This window comes from Trichomycterus rosablanca, chromosome 8 (genome assembly GCF_030014385.1).
Source record: "Trichomycterus rosablanca isolate fTriRos1 chromosome 8, fTriRos1.hap1, whole genome shotgun sequence".
Classification (NCBI taxonomy): domain Eukaryota; kingdom Metazoa; phylum Chordata; class Actinopteri; order Siluriformes; family Trichomycteridae; genus Trichomycterus; species Trichomycterus rosablanca.
Window position 1 is genome coordinate 4766763 of NC_085995.1, and position 14528 is coordinate 4781290.

The 14528-nt window shown below is 36.9% G+C and overlaps 1 protein-coding gene across 1 annotated transcript; it reads right to left on the reverse strand.

Moving 5' to 3' along the window:
• Positions 1–7186: 7186 nt before the first annotated feature.
• LOC134319655 (uncharacterized) lies at positions 7187–12957 on the reverse strand. The gene is made up of 4 exons (XM_063000949.1): positions 12925–12957; positions 11942–12832; positions 8797–8923; positions 7187–7446 (listed from the first exon to the last, which is right to left on the reverse strand). Exons 1-4 carry the CDS (start codon positions 12955–12957, stop codon positions 7316–7318), a joined length of 1182 nt encoding a protein of 393 aa, XP_062857019.1. The 3' UTR covers positions 7187–7315.
• Between the last annotated feature and the right edge of the window lie 1571 nt (positions 12958–14528).

Here is a 14528-nt window from a genome sequence, read left to right on the forward strand (position 1 = left end):
TTTGTCCAGAGTCTGAGGAAAGAAGAAGGTCATTTGTGACTTTGAGGAGGGCTGACTCAGTGCTGTGCTGGGGGCGGAAACCAGACTGAAATGATTCAAATAGATTATTGGAATTTAGGTGATCTTTGAGCTGTGAGGCAACAACACGTTCCAGTATTTTCGACAGAAATGGAAGATTGGAAATGGGCCGAAAGTTACTCATAATGTTAGAGTCAAGTCCAGGTTTTTTAAGTATGGGAGTAACAGCAGCCAATTTGAGTGATTGAGGGACTGAGCCAGAACTAAGAGAGGAATTGATTATCTCTGTGATAAGTGATGAGATAACTGGAAAACAACCCTTAACAAGTTTTGATGGAGCAGGATCCAAAACACAAGTGGAGCTTCGCATCCCTGTTAAGATCTCAGATAGGTCCAAATGAGACACAGGTGAGAACTGAGACAGAGGCTGGGTAATAAATTGAGATGAGATAGGCGGAGAAACAGAGATGACAGGGGAAACTGTCAGAAAATTGTGGATATTCTCAACTTTTGTTTGAAAAAATGAGAGGTAAGAGTTACACTTGTCAACTGTAAAGGAATTGGTAGTATTGTCAACTGGTTTGAGAAGTTTATTTATTGTGGAAAAGAGAGTCTTAGGATTTGTTGATCCAGCATGTATGAGTTCGGAATAGTAAGTGGATCGGGCTGCCGTAAGAGCGTCTTTGTAATGTTGAAGATAATCAGAATAAATCTGATAATGTACTGTTAGACCGGTTTTCTTATAAAGTCTTTCAAGCTGGCGTTTACGGGATTTCATTTGGTGAAGCTCAATTGTGTACCATGGTGCGGAATGACTAAATGAAACAAATTTGGTTCTCAAAGGAGCCAGCTCATCAAGACATGAGGCGAGTATGTCATTATAGTAATCGACAAGGTCAGATGAATTACTAGACAGTACAGGACAGACAGACATCTTTTTAACAAGAGAATCTGAGAAAGCAGAGGGAGAGATATATTGAAGATTCCTGAAGGATATTTTACGTTTAGCTCTAGTGATGGGCTTAGTGACCTCAATGTCCATGATGATTGTCAAATGATCAGAGACAGTAAGGTCATGGCTGGACGGCTGATGAACTAGGACACCAGTAGAGCAGACAAGGTCAAGAGTATGACCTTTTTTATGAGTTGGAAAATGTATATGTTGTGTGAAATTAAAACACTGTAACAATTCCAAAAATTCCCTGGCAAATTTACAGTTGTTGTCATCAATATGGATGTTAAAATCACCCATAAGCAGTACAGAGGATGAGAGGGCACTAAGCTGGGTTAAAAAATCTGAAAAATCAGAGAGAAAGGAAGCGTTTGGCTTTGGCGGACGATAAACTACAGCAGTGACCAGAGGAGTAGGCCCTGACAACTTGAAAGCCAGGTGTTCAAAAGAAAGAGCAGCAGGAAAAGACAAAGTGGTTATTTTAATATCATCCCTATAGACTGCAGCAACACCACCACCTCGCCCTTCCATACGAGGTTCATCAATATACGAGTATCCCATTGGCGTGGTCTGATTTAACGTAAAATAATCCAAGGGTTTATGCCAAGTTTCAGTGAGACAGAAAAAGTCTAGTTCACTGTCAGATATAAATTCACTGAGTACAGTACTTTTTGTGTTGAGTGAACGAACATTAAGCAATGCCATTTTCAAGTGGTATTGTTGTGTAGTTGGCTGTGAGGAACGAGGAAGAGAACGGAGATTTGCTAAGTCCACTCCGCGTTTCCCATCCCACTCCGTGGACAGCGTTGTCATGGAGACTACACCGCTACTGGTGTGCAAGGCAGCAGCGCTCTGATGACGTGTTTGCGGAGCGACAGTGCGCACGGCTGACCAGAAGGATGGAATAGCGTTACCGTTTCGAAGATAAACAAGCTTTCTCCGGGAGCCCCTGTGAATATAACGAGGCCGGCGAAGGAGTCCAAGCTGTTTGATGACTGAAATACACGATGGAGTAGTGCAGTTGTTGAACTTCCTCAGCTGGTCAACGGAATAGTTCAACATTGTGCCGATCCCAGGAAAACTCATCCACCGTTCACCACCGGCCGCAGACGCGATGTACAGTAGAAAGAACAAAAAGTATCAAAAGCACAAATAAAAGTATCAAAAGTAACATAAAAGAAATAGATCCACAAGGTGTGTAAAAAGATGAAAACGAAAAACGATAAAAATACAATAAAATACGGTAAAATACGGTAACGGTAGCGGCAGCCAAATGCGCCAGCGTCCACCATCACCATGGCAACCATTTAATCATAATGATAATAATAATAACAATAATAATAATAAAGGAAAATAATATTGAGGGTTATTGATAATAATGTGTGACCAATAAATTAGACCCACGGTGACCATGCCCAGGATAAAACGGTGGTAATATGTGACCATTTAATTTGTCTAACACATTAATTAAGTGACCATATACCATAAAATTGAAAAGCTGATATAAAACACTTTGTTTATACAAACCCCATTTCGGAAACTATAGGATCATTTTGTAAAATGTCATTTATTTTCTTGAACTTTTGAAATAAATGTACAAAAAAGATGTCCAATGTTTTGGCTGACCAACTTAAAAGCATTTTGTAAATATAAACACATTTAAGACAATTAAACATACAAAACACATTTGTGTTCCATTACCGTCCTTATTAATAAGACTGGTTTGTAAACTGATGACTCTAATCACTGCATTTTGGCAAGTGGAGTTTTTCCCCATTCTTGTTTTCTACAAGATTTCAGATGTCTGAGCTAACTCTTGTCTGATTCGCTTCCTCATGATGTGCCATACATTCTCAATTGTAAACAAATCTGAGCTGCAGGCAGGCCAGCAAAGCACATGCACTCTGTGTCTACAAAGCCACACTGTTGTAGCACATACAGAATGAGACCTACACATGGACTTAATGGCAGCATATGTCAATGATACCTTTATAAATATGCAAGTCATGAAAGCCGTAGGACAGATGCAACACCATATCATGACAGATGATGCACCTTTCATCTGGATGGTCCTTTTTGTTTTTGGCATGAATAACTCAACATGCGTTTTCCTGAAAACTGAGATAAGCTACAAAGAATTTATATATGACTTTCTCTGTACATGTGACAATGGTTTTCCAAAGTATTCCTGAGCCTGTGACATGGCAGTGTCTTATGCAATGCCATCTAAGGGTTCGAAGATCACACACATTAAAAAAGGGTTTCCAGCCTTGCCCTACACAAAGATTTGTTTGGATTCTCTAAATCTTTTCATAATATTATTAACAGTAGATGGTGTAAGACTTTACCTATTTTTGTTATTACATTAAGAAATGTTCTTTTTGAACTTAATGACAATTGTTTCATGATGTTTCACATAAAGTGGTGAGCCACACATCAATATTTGCTTTCAAAAACTAAGGCCTTTGATTTACCTGCTTATTGTAGAATGTGAAACAATAAATTTAACAGTTTATAAGTTTATTATTTACTACAGATAAAAAAAATATATCAATGCTTTCTGTTTTTATTAGCATTTCACACCCTGTCCCAACTTCTCTGAAACTGTGGTACAAATAAATATTTTATATTGTATTGAATAGTTATTATATTAAATGTAATATCTTAAAGTGTGATTTTATTCTTATTTCCTAAATCTCAGTGATGCAGTGTAGAATTCTGATAAGTTTGAGCACACTGCTCCACTGCTGCTGCTCCAGCTTGTGACATTTACACACTAAAGGTCACATTTAAAATTCTAAATTCATTTGCAAACACTGCAGAAACATCTTTCACAAATACACATTTAGAAGGAAGATTGTCACAGTGTCATCAATATCTGGTAGAAAACATGTGTGTGAATATAAATGAGTTTATACTCTAACATTACACTAAATTGCTTATGGAAAAAACATAACTAAAAGATAAAGCACCTGTTAGAAGTGAGTTAATGAAAATACAAAAACTATATTTAGGCTCTGGTGTAATTATATGGATACTTTACTACTAAATAACTATAGATTTATAAATACTATATAGAGTTTTTACTTCTTATTTAAAACTCATCAATCATTCTGGCACATTCACACACCTACATTTACTATTTATCATTTAACTTTTTCAGTCACATCCAGGGGCCCTTCAGTGCACTGAAACACATGCGCACTGATTCATGGAGTTGTTTACACATGACACCATAATGAAATAGAGTGAGCAAAACAAATGGATCTTTACCATAGATAAGAGCAAAGCTCCCTGATTCGATTCCAATGAATAATTCGTTTGAGAGTCGTTTCTAACTTGTTTTTATTGCTCATGCACGAACAAGAGTGTGCTGCACAATGCTTTTGTGCTTTGTTTTAAACGTTCTCAAATAGTAACCATACTCGATATAACGCATATGGTCATCTTCAGTATTGTGTAAAAAGTAATATAGAATACATCGATATTTGCGATATACCGTCCAGCCCTGTTGTGAATGTGACAGTGCATGACTCTAGGTACATCATCAGCCTGTGAGACCCTGCTTCTATCAATCAATAAGAAGTAAAATAGTTTAAAGGTCAGTAGGGTTACTTTTATTCTATTTGAGTTTTATATCATTTACATATAGGAGTTTAATTGTAAGATATTTTAACTGTTAATAAATAAAACTCATTGATGGATTTGTGTCCTGTCGGGGTTGTATTACTGCATTGCACCAAGTGATTCTAGGGAAGGTGAACCCACTGTGACCTTGACCAGGATAAAGTGTAGGTAAAATAAGAAATTAAATAAATGAATGAATGAATGAATAAATTAACCTTTTTTAAATAGAATTTCTTGATACAAATCTGCACAAATACTTTCACAGGCACATGGCATAAAACCCCCAAAACACAACATTATGCTCTTTCTGCAACCTTTAGCATCTTGTAATTACTGCTGAAGTTTCTCCATATAAGATAATTATACAGATTGTGCTGCTTATAGTAAACGACTCTATTTATACAGGATAATTGCTAATGGCAGGGAACTGCCCCCCACCCACTTCCTGTCTGCACAAACTAATTCTTTTGTTCGGTCTCTGTCCGTTCGTGATCCACGCTCACTTCCTTCTTCCTGCTAAACGCCGTCAGCTGCCAAGCTGGGAATGATCTAAAATTACCACTGACACGTCTTCCTGTACGCTGCACCGTCACCATTGTTAAATCATCAGATATTTATTTTATAGGTTAAGAATATCATCAGAACGTCTGACAGTCACTTAGAGTAATGAGGTTTGGGTTAAGTGGTGTCTGTCATATCTAATAAACTTGAGGTTAAATGATTACAAATCTATAGTAAACTTATACCAGATAATAATCATTCTTTAACTTATCACATAGCTTACTGCTAACCACAAGCTACCACACAGACATGCAAAAGTAAAATAATTTTTGTCAGTGTCAAAAGTAGCTGAAGGCAAACTGATCACCCCTCCAGCTTAACTATGTGCAGTTATGCATTGATTTTACAGAAGTCAAAGGTTTCCATACAAGTAGGGACATGTATTTTATGGAAGTCCTGGTATTTTAGTAATTTTTGAAACTAAACCTTTTCTGTGACTGGGATGAATTCGAGTTCTTTTGAAAGTTTAGTGTGGGTTTTTTGAAAGTAAGACACTGAACTTTGTAGAATGGCTTCCAAATTCTCTATTAGTGATCGTGATTGTTTATTTATGTATTTATTAGGATTTTAAGGATTCGTTACACAAGATTCTTCAGTTCACAAGTTTTAATACCAAACACAGTCATAAACAATTTAGTGTCTTCAATTCACTTGACTTGTACGTCTTTGGACTGTGGGAGGAAACCAGAGCTCCCGGAAGAAACCCACACAGACATGGGGAGAACATGCAAATACCACAAAGAAAGGAGCCCCATCTGGGGATCGAACCCAGGACCTTCTTGTTGTGATGTGACAGTGCTACCCACCAAGCCACAGTGTCGGCCATGATTGTGATTGACTACAGCTGGTAACTTCTCTGTGCTCATATAAATATGGCTAGTTAAGACAATGGAACAGTGGTTAGAATAGAACTTTAAATTGGAAAAAAAAAAAAAAAAAAAAACACTGGACAATGAACCCACTGCAACCTTGACAGAATAAAGTCATTTTAAAACATGAAAATAAAATGGAATATATATATATATATATATATATATATATATATATATATATATAATTTATGTAATTTATATTTTGGGAGGACTCTTGCAATTGGAGAAAAAGATCTATTTACATTGAGAGTTTTTTTCTAATGTTTTTTTTATTATTATTATTTAGCTCATTCCTTGGAGTAGATTTAGTGTCTGGTACGTTTCCGTTTTTCTGTTGGTGGTAATTTACCAGTGCTTACTTTTCCGTCACTCCAGTTTTTTAGTGTTATTGTTTGTGTTTAACCCTCCGTTCGGCCTGACGCCTGAACCAGCACTCAGCAGCGTATGCAGACTCATGCACAGCATGACACCCACACCTTCCTCCTATTTAACTCCACGTTTCATATCATAGCAGCACGCTCATCTCCTACCTCATGATTGTTATAGAGCTGGAGAAGAAAACAATTAATGCTCACATCACACACAAGCCGACAGGCCTACGTTTATTTATGATTTTTTTTATTTAATACTATTATTTATAATTTTATAATTTATAATCGTTTTTATAATTATTTATTTTATTATTTATTATTATTATTTATTTATTTATTACAGCTACCATATACAGATAAACTTTGTTTGTATTCAGTTACTGACTGACCATTTTTAAGCTGAAAGGGACCACCCTAACATCTCATCACTAACAGCTGATGTTTGAGTGGAGGACCATTCTCAAGATCAATGATGCTAACATGGTAGTAACCTGTAGTAACATGGTAGTGTGTGTTATACTGGTAGTAGTGCATGAGGCACAGCAGTATTGTTACTGGCCACTTTATTAGGAACACACCCTGCTAGCACTCATTGTAGGTGTAGAAACACTCGCCTACTGCATCTACATTTACTAATCACATTCAAAAAATCACTCACCTACTGATACTCACATCTACATTTACTAAACACTCACTCAAAAAACACACATTTCTTGTAATTTTAAGTTATCTATAACAATGTTTTATGGAAAATACATATATTTCAGTTACAGCTCATCATCCTGTTGCATTTAAATAATTTCCACAGTTTTAAACTGAACCAAACCACAAGAAAGGGCAACTGCAAGGCTACCAAGACTAAAAACACAAAACAATAATCAGTCCAGTATTACCCAGCTCGGTAACAGTCCCACCTATGCACAAAAATCAAATATAATACTTACATGATTGACTTGTAGAGATCCAGAACCTGGTCTTAAAAGTTTCCTCTGACTTGTGCTTTCACTCCTCATCTGAATGGTGTCTGATTTTCCACCACAGCCAACTATTAAAGAAATACACACTACACATTTAACTGGTGAGCAATTTATCAATATATGTAACGTAATTTCATAATACTATAGACACAATAACAGTGCAGACTTTAGCTTGCCAAGTGAAGTTGGCTAGTTGTAGTGACCAAATACTGTAAAATCCAGTGTAAATTTATCAGCGTTTTTAATAAATTCATTTGAAAGGCAATTTTATACAATTTAGATGATGTCACAGTCACACTTTTCTGTGTGGAATTGTGGGTATTGTAGTACTGTTGGTAATACCAAAAATAAACGTATAAATCAGACAGGTAGATAATGTCTACAGAAATGTACAACACTGTTTAATAATCTGTTCGTGTTGAATCAAAATGGGTAAAATAAAAGACATTTTACTCCTACATACCTCTTAGGTATTAAACATTGATAATGTTGTAGTTTACTGCTTACTTGACCTCTTGTTGTGATAAGGTGCAGCTTAATGACAGCTTTGATTTGCCAGTTTTTACCAGCAACTCATAGTCACAAAGTGGCAAAAATAATGTACCTTATATAAATGTGTGACATGAGACCACAAGCTTAATCCCCAAGGAATAAGAACTGAGAGCTGGGCGTCTGTGGTATATTGGTAAGCTTCCACAAGGGGGTGCTATTCTGCCCTTCTATAAACATTGTATAACATTATACAGGTATTAGTTGCAGATAACCAACAGGTATGTAAGGACTACCAGAAGCAATAAACTTATAAAGTACTGACATAATTTATTTTTTATAATAGTATGTTACAGTTTTAAATAATTCAAGCTAAAAAGTAAAAATGTAAAGTTAAATCAGAAGTACATAATAGTGTAAACATTCTTTAGTCTACATTGTGTCCTGTACACAGTGCATGAAAATAGAAAATGCTAAAATATGTGATTATTTAAAGCATAGACCAATATTAATGATATTTTGTATTATGTATCAAAGTGAGAACTTTTTCTATAAATGCTTTGTAATAATATAGTAAAAAAACAAGATTCTTACAAATAAAATAATTAGGTTTTTTGATTTTCTCTTTCTTTATTTTTTATTATTTATTTACTTATGTCCACTACTCTGATTAACAAGCTTGTCTGTTTGTTCTTTCACCTCTCTGCTTCAGGCTGCAAGTTGTATTTGGTTTCTTTTTCCCTTGTTTTGGTTGATTAATTGTTCAACTGATTGTTGCTATTCCAGTCCCAGCCACGTGGTGTGGAAATGGTGGCAGCAGGAAGGTATTATGAGGTAAATCTTATTAAATACACTTGGAACTACTATGATAGTGAATGAGACATTCAATGTTTATGTGTTTATATTGTAACACAGGTGTAACACTGTACCTGGCAGTGCGAGAGACAAGCTGGCTCTGTGCACAGAATTCTGGGTAAGAGGAAGTGAACGGCACCTCTGGAGAGCCTCTTTGAAAGGAGGGTCTTGGGGTGACATGCCAGGAGGACGAGAAAGAGCCTGTAATGCACTGGATCAGATTAGATGCCATCTGGACATAATGATACCAAACTTAGTAAAATAAACCCGCTGAACACAGTTTCACCTTTCGGTCGTCAGAATCAGTTAGTGATGTTTAGATGAGGTGGTGGAGTGAATAAATCTGTAATTAAATGAATTAACTAATGAATGAATTAATGGAAGCAGGTGATGGTTGAAGTGGGGTGAGTGAAATGAACAACAAGCAGTTACTGTGAACTGTTCAATACTCACATACACTGATCAATACATTTAAAGTATGCTGAATTATTTAATTTTACATCAAAGGCACAAATTCATGAATAAAGATGTACATTCACTGTAAGGAATTTCAACTGTTCTCTATATGTGGTTGAATGACTGTAACAAAATCTAATAATAATTCATTATACTAATAATTCATAAATTGTGTAAAAACGTCTGTTAAGGATTTCAGACAAACAGTTTGTAAATGTTTAGTAGTAGTGAGTTATCACAACTAGACCTTTTTAAGTGTTTTTCTTTTCTCATCTATTTATTAGTCTGTAATAATTTATTTTTTTAATATATTTCCATTACTGTTGTTGTAGGTGGTAACTGTAGAAAGGGAAATACAGTGGTACCTTGTAACTCAACGTCCCCTAAACTCAAAATCTTTGAAACTCAACACCCTTCATCAAGAAATCTGTACCCTTAAACTCATCGTTTCCCTTAAACTCAACATGTGTGCGACTGCTGCTTTGCTCACAGCTTGAGCGGTGCAATAAAACGTCATCAAAGTGTGAATATGAGATGAATCTGCATTTGTGAGGAATAACAGTCAAATCCACTCTGAAAGCTCCACATGTATCTGTGTTTAGCTGGATTTTCCTCACTGTTTAACTTTTAAAATTGTGTTACAGCTCGAGCTTCTGAGAAATGCTAAGAATCACAGCTTTCCCGAGCAAGTCTAAAACGCTGATTGTTAAAAAAAATAGGTTAATGTAACTTAAAACGAAATAGAAACACTAAACCTCTCTTAATTATTACTGTTCATAAGTTCTCTCCACTAATTAAGAAGCATAAGGAAACAATAAAGAAGTAAAGGTAAAGTGCAGGTTTTATTATATTTTTTTAATTGATTTGTATCTGTTTTTAATTGTATTTCAGTGTTTTTATATTGTATTTTATTTTTCATTAGCCTAAAATATATGCAGTTTCACGGGACCATGGAACGCATTTACAGGTTTCCCAAACATCCTTATGGGAAACAATACCTTAAAACGCCTTTTAAACGCAACGCCACTCCCAGAACCAATTGACGTTGAGTTTCAAGCTGCCGCTGTAATTTAGATAAGCACATTTAAAAAATGTGGGAGGTGCTGATGTGATATCCAGTCAGATCAGCTGATCTTTTTGTTGAATGTTTAATTATTTATTTACATTATCTTAACAAATATGAAAGCATTATTATATGATGATTTATTCCACTGGTGTCATTTTTAGGTGGCTTTTGTGTTGCTCCTATCAATCAGTTCAACAACAGCTACTTTAGATCTCTTTACTCTTTCTTTATGAAAAGTAGTTCCTCCATCCACCCCAATATGTGTTAGAAAAAAAAAAAAAAAAAAAACACAAATATGTCCAGTATCTTTAACTCACTATTACTAGACTTTTTAAATCACCTGTAAACCTGAGAACCTTGACAGACATTGCACTGCCTGTGTGGACCAATAGCTTACTGGTGATAGTTGCACCGTGCTGGGTTGGATAGGTTCATGTTCTTGTATGACATAGCAGGTTCTCCTGAGAGCGTCTGGTGTCTGAAGCATGTAGCATGCATCCTGTGTAGAGGACAGAACTCCTTCCTCTATAGTGGGACACGTAGCGCCTTTCTGGTGCCATGGCCTTTTCACAGGGGAGAACCTCATTGTTCTACATATTCTGGAACTTCCTGGACTTCTATCATCTGAACAGTGGCCCCCTGCTGATGACTATTTTAGGAACATGAAGTTATGACAATGTGAAAAATGTGAAAAAGTTTAGAAAGCTTAGCTTACTAGCTGTTGGATAGGAGGAAACAATGGGAAGACATTTCTATTGTGGCACTACATATAGAGATTAAATGGTAGCTATTGGTATAGCTGCTTTCTGGCTGTTATCAAACTGTGAAAGAAACACTACTGCAATCCAGTTTTACAAGAAGCATCTCCTTACATTATTAATTTCCAAATTGTTCAATAACTGTTTAACAGTGACTTCTATCCTGCCCCTCTTCCATAAAGTCTTGATTTTTGATTGCTGCAGAGATAGCTGTCTATGCAACAGGATCACCAATTTCTGCACAGGACCTCTTGAGCTCTAATTTGTGTGGATGGTCAACTATACGAAGGTTCAAGGTTGTGCCAAGCTTCTACCATTACTTCAACCAAATTTATTAAATGGTCTTGGGAACACTGCTAAAACAAGACCTTATCTGCTCAAAAGTCTGTGGTCACCAATGTCTGATTCATGTGTTACTGAATTTAATGTATTTACCTGTTTCTTGTGGAATGATTACCAAATAGTGTAACTTAAATATTCATATTTATATATTTACATGATATAATGCATTAAAAGTGACTTCTTTGCACTTTTGTCAGTTAAATAAAGGTTGAAGAGAACTAACAAATCTCAGGTTCTTGTTTTTATTACATTTTACAAAATGTCTCTGAACTTTTCTAATAAATGGGCTTTGTACTTTTGACATTAGAGCTAGCAATAATGTTACTATACACACCAATCCATTTTCAATCCAACAACAACTGCTAAAAGGAGTGTTCTCCAAGTAACTTTTAGTAATTTTAGTAAATTGTAGTACTTTCTGGTTGACTGACCCACCTCTCATGGTTAGTTATGAAATGAAAAGCACATGGATGACATGATATTAATGGATTCTGATGAACATGATGAAATACTTTCAGAAGAACTTTTAACCTAGAAAATTCACATTTTAAAACAAAAATAAACAAACCAGCGAACAAATGTACATGCAGGTCTTACCTTAAATAATTCTTCAGGGCAGTCTGGAACGATCTGTCCATTACTACTGATGCATCTTTTTTCATGATTTGTTTGATTTCTAACTCTATCAGAAGTTTCAGACCCAACATCACTATGTTCCTGAAGTTCTGTCTGAAGCTCAGTTTCGGATAAAGAACTTCCCTCAGCTCCGTCACTTCTCTGGTGGTTCTCAATGGTTGCCAGAGAGGTGTGGGTGGATGTGAGCTGGGATTCGGTGCCATCTGAGAAACCAGTAGTGCTCGACGAGTCCGGACAGGATTTCCATGACTTTGGGACCATATTTGGAGATCTGGCAGCCGTTGAGACCACGTCACACAGGTCAGGAGTGGTGGACTTGGTGTGAAGCTCATCGTTTTGAATCCTCTGGGTTTGTGGGGAGTCGACAGGAGAGCAGTCACCTTCACGAGGTGTGAAGGACCTGGAAGAGTTTCTCCATTTGCGAGCAGTCTCGGCCACACTGTTAAAAAACCTGAACAATCCTCTGAAGTGGCCACTCTTAACATCTGGACCTGATGGTTTAGGCGCAGGATTCAAATTTTTAATACAGTCCAGGTCGACGGAACCATAATCTGAGTCAATTGTTTTGTCCAGCGTGTACATGGAGTCAAAACTCTTCTCCAGTAAGGTAGAACCTCCTTTTCCGATAAAGGAAATTCTTCTCAAGTAATTCCAAACATCGCCTCCTTTGGAACGTCGTGCTGCTAGAGGTACCTTGGGGCTTTCGTTTACACAGTGTTCATCAGTAATAGTCACACATGAATTGTTGCAGTTGGAGAAGTTGGATTGTGATTTTCTGGTGCATGGCTGTGTCTTATTACAGTGTTTTGGAATCTGAAGATCTTTCTCAAGTGTCCCAGTTATGTCTATATCCTCGAATGAACAATCAAACTCAGAGGTGTATCCCGCATAGGAATGTCTTTTAGCCTTATTCCTGAGAAGGTTCCTCTGAGAGTGAAACAAACCCGGAGAGTTCCTGCTCTCATCATTTGGTTCATCTTTTAGTCCACTCTGGAGCTTGGCACTGGCGAGTTTACCAACCTTCCCTCTGAAAACTGCAGGAGACTTTAACTTCTTAAAACCCCGTACTTTGTCTGAAAAGGACAGTTTAGGGGCTGGCACCTCACCTGGAAGGATCATGGAATGAGGACGCCTCTCATTGCCAGCAGCAACCCTCCGGTGGTTTAGAATCCTCCAGATGCCAGAGGTCTTGGAAACCCGATTAAGTTCCGCCTTCTCTCTGATAGGCGCCGGACAGGAACCCTGATCCAGGTCCTCCTTAAGGTCTTTGCAGTTCCGGATTTGGACAATGCCAGTTTCACTCTCAAGGTCCAGAGAGACATTGAAGACTTTGTTGACGTAGCCATTAGAGACGCTACAGTCAGAACCAGAGCTTGCAATTTTATCCATTCTCAGGTATGATGTCAGCTTTCGAGTCTAAGGGCCATTATCTGCATAGTCTACCAGATTATCTGTGGGACACATATTAGTAAATAAAGTTTTTATTTATTCATTGCTGCATTGCACTATACATGCCTTACATTTCCCTCCATATTTCCAAATATGTTTTTGAATGCAATTATTTCACTGCATGCAGAACTGTGGTGCGCAGTCTTCCCTCCCTCAGACACAGACAACTGCAATGCATAGAGGGCCCAACCAGGTGCCCAATTGCACCCAACATTGTCTTCTACTTGTTTACTTGCCACTCATGTGAGTTTTTTGATGTGCACATGATTCAACATCTACGAAATTCCCAATAAACAAATATGAAAAATAATATACCTAAAGCTATGAGCTAAAATTAGCTTCTATTAAATATAAGACTACAATGCTGTTCTTGGCCGGCACTTCTTAACTTTAAGTTTTTAATTTTTGTACATTATTGCCTCCCTGATATGAGATAAATTGTGCACCCATAGTGGCCCAATTGATAAGAAAAGTAAGAAGTGCTTGGCTATGATAGCTGAGTTAGCTTCGCTAAATGGTAGAGCTAAGTTTACATTATTTAATCAATATTTTATATACAATACATATAATGTTGCTTGTAATTTTGATACATTTACTCCTACTTAGCTGGCAAGACAAAAAATGTAGTTACTTCTTAATTTTTACTACGACTCACAAACAGTAGAACAGTAATTCAGTCACACTATGGTAGCTCAGCTCATATTGGAACTGTAATTGTAAGGTCTAATGCCGTAATCACAATATATATCAATCACAATTTGGGGGGCAAAATATATAAAATACTGGGTCCCCCCAGTATTTAGATATGCCCCCCCCCAACACACACACACACACACACACTCACACAAATATAATAATGTAAAAAATAATTCCACTCACAAGCTTTTTCATCAGTGTTCCCATCAGTTGTAGATATGGCACAAATGTTTTTGCATGTTAGGAAACCCCCTATCCCAGTAGATTTGGTCCCCACCAATGCTCAATTAATGGCTACAGCCTTGGTGGGGTTACTTGTTCAGGAACCACTACTGGCAGGTTCTCACTGTTAAACTCTGAGCAAGGCACTTCACCCTCAATTACATGGATTTGATCACAATTA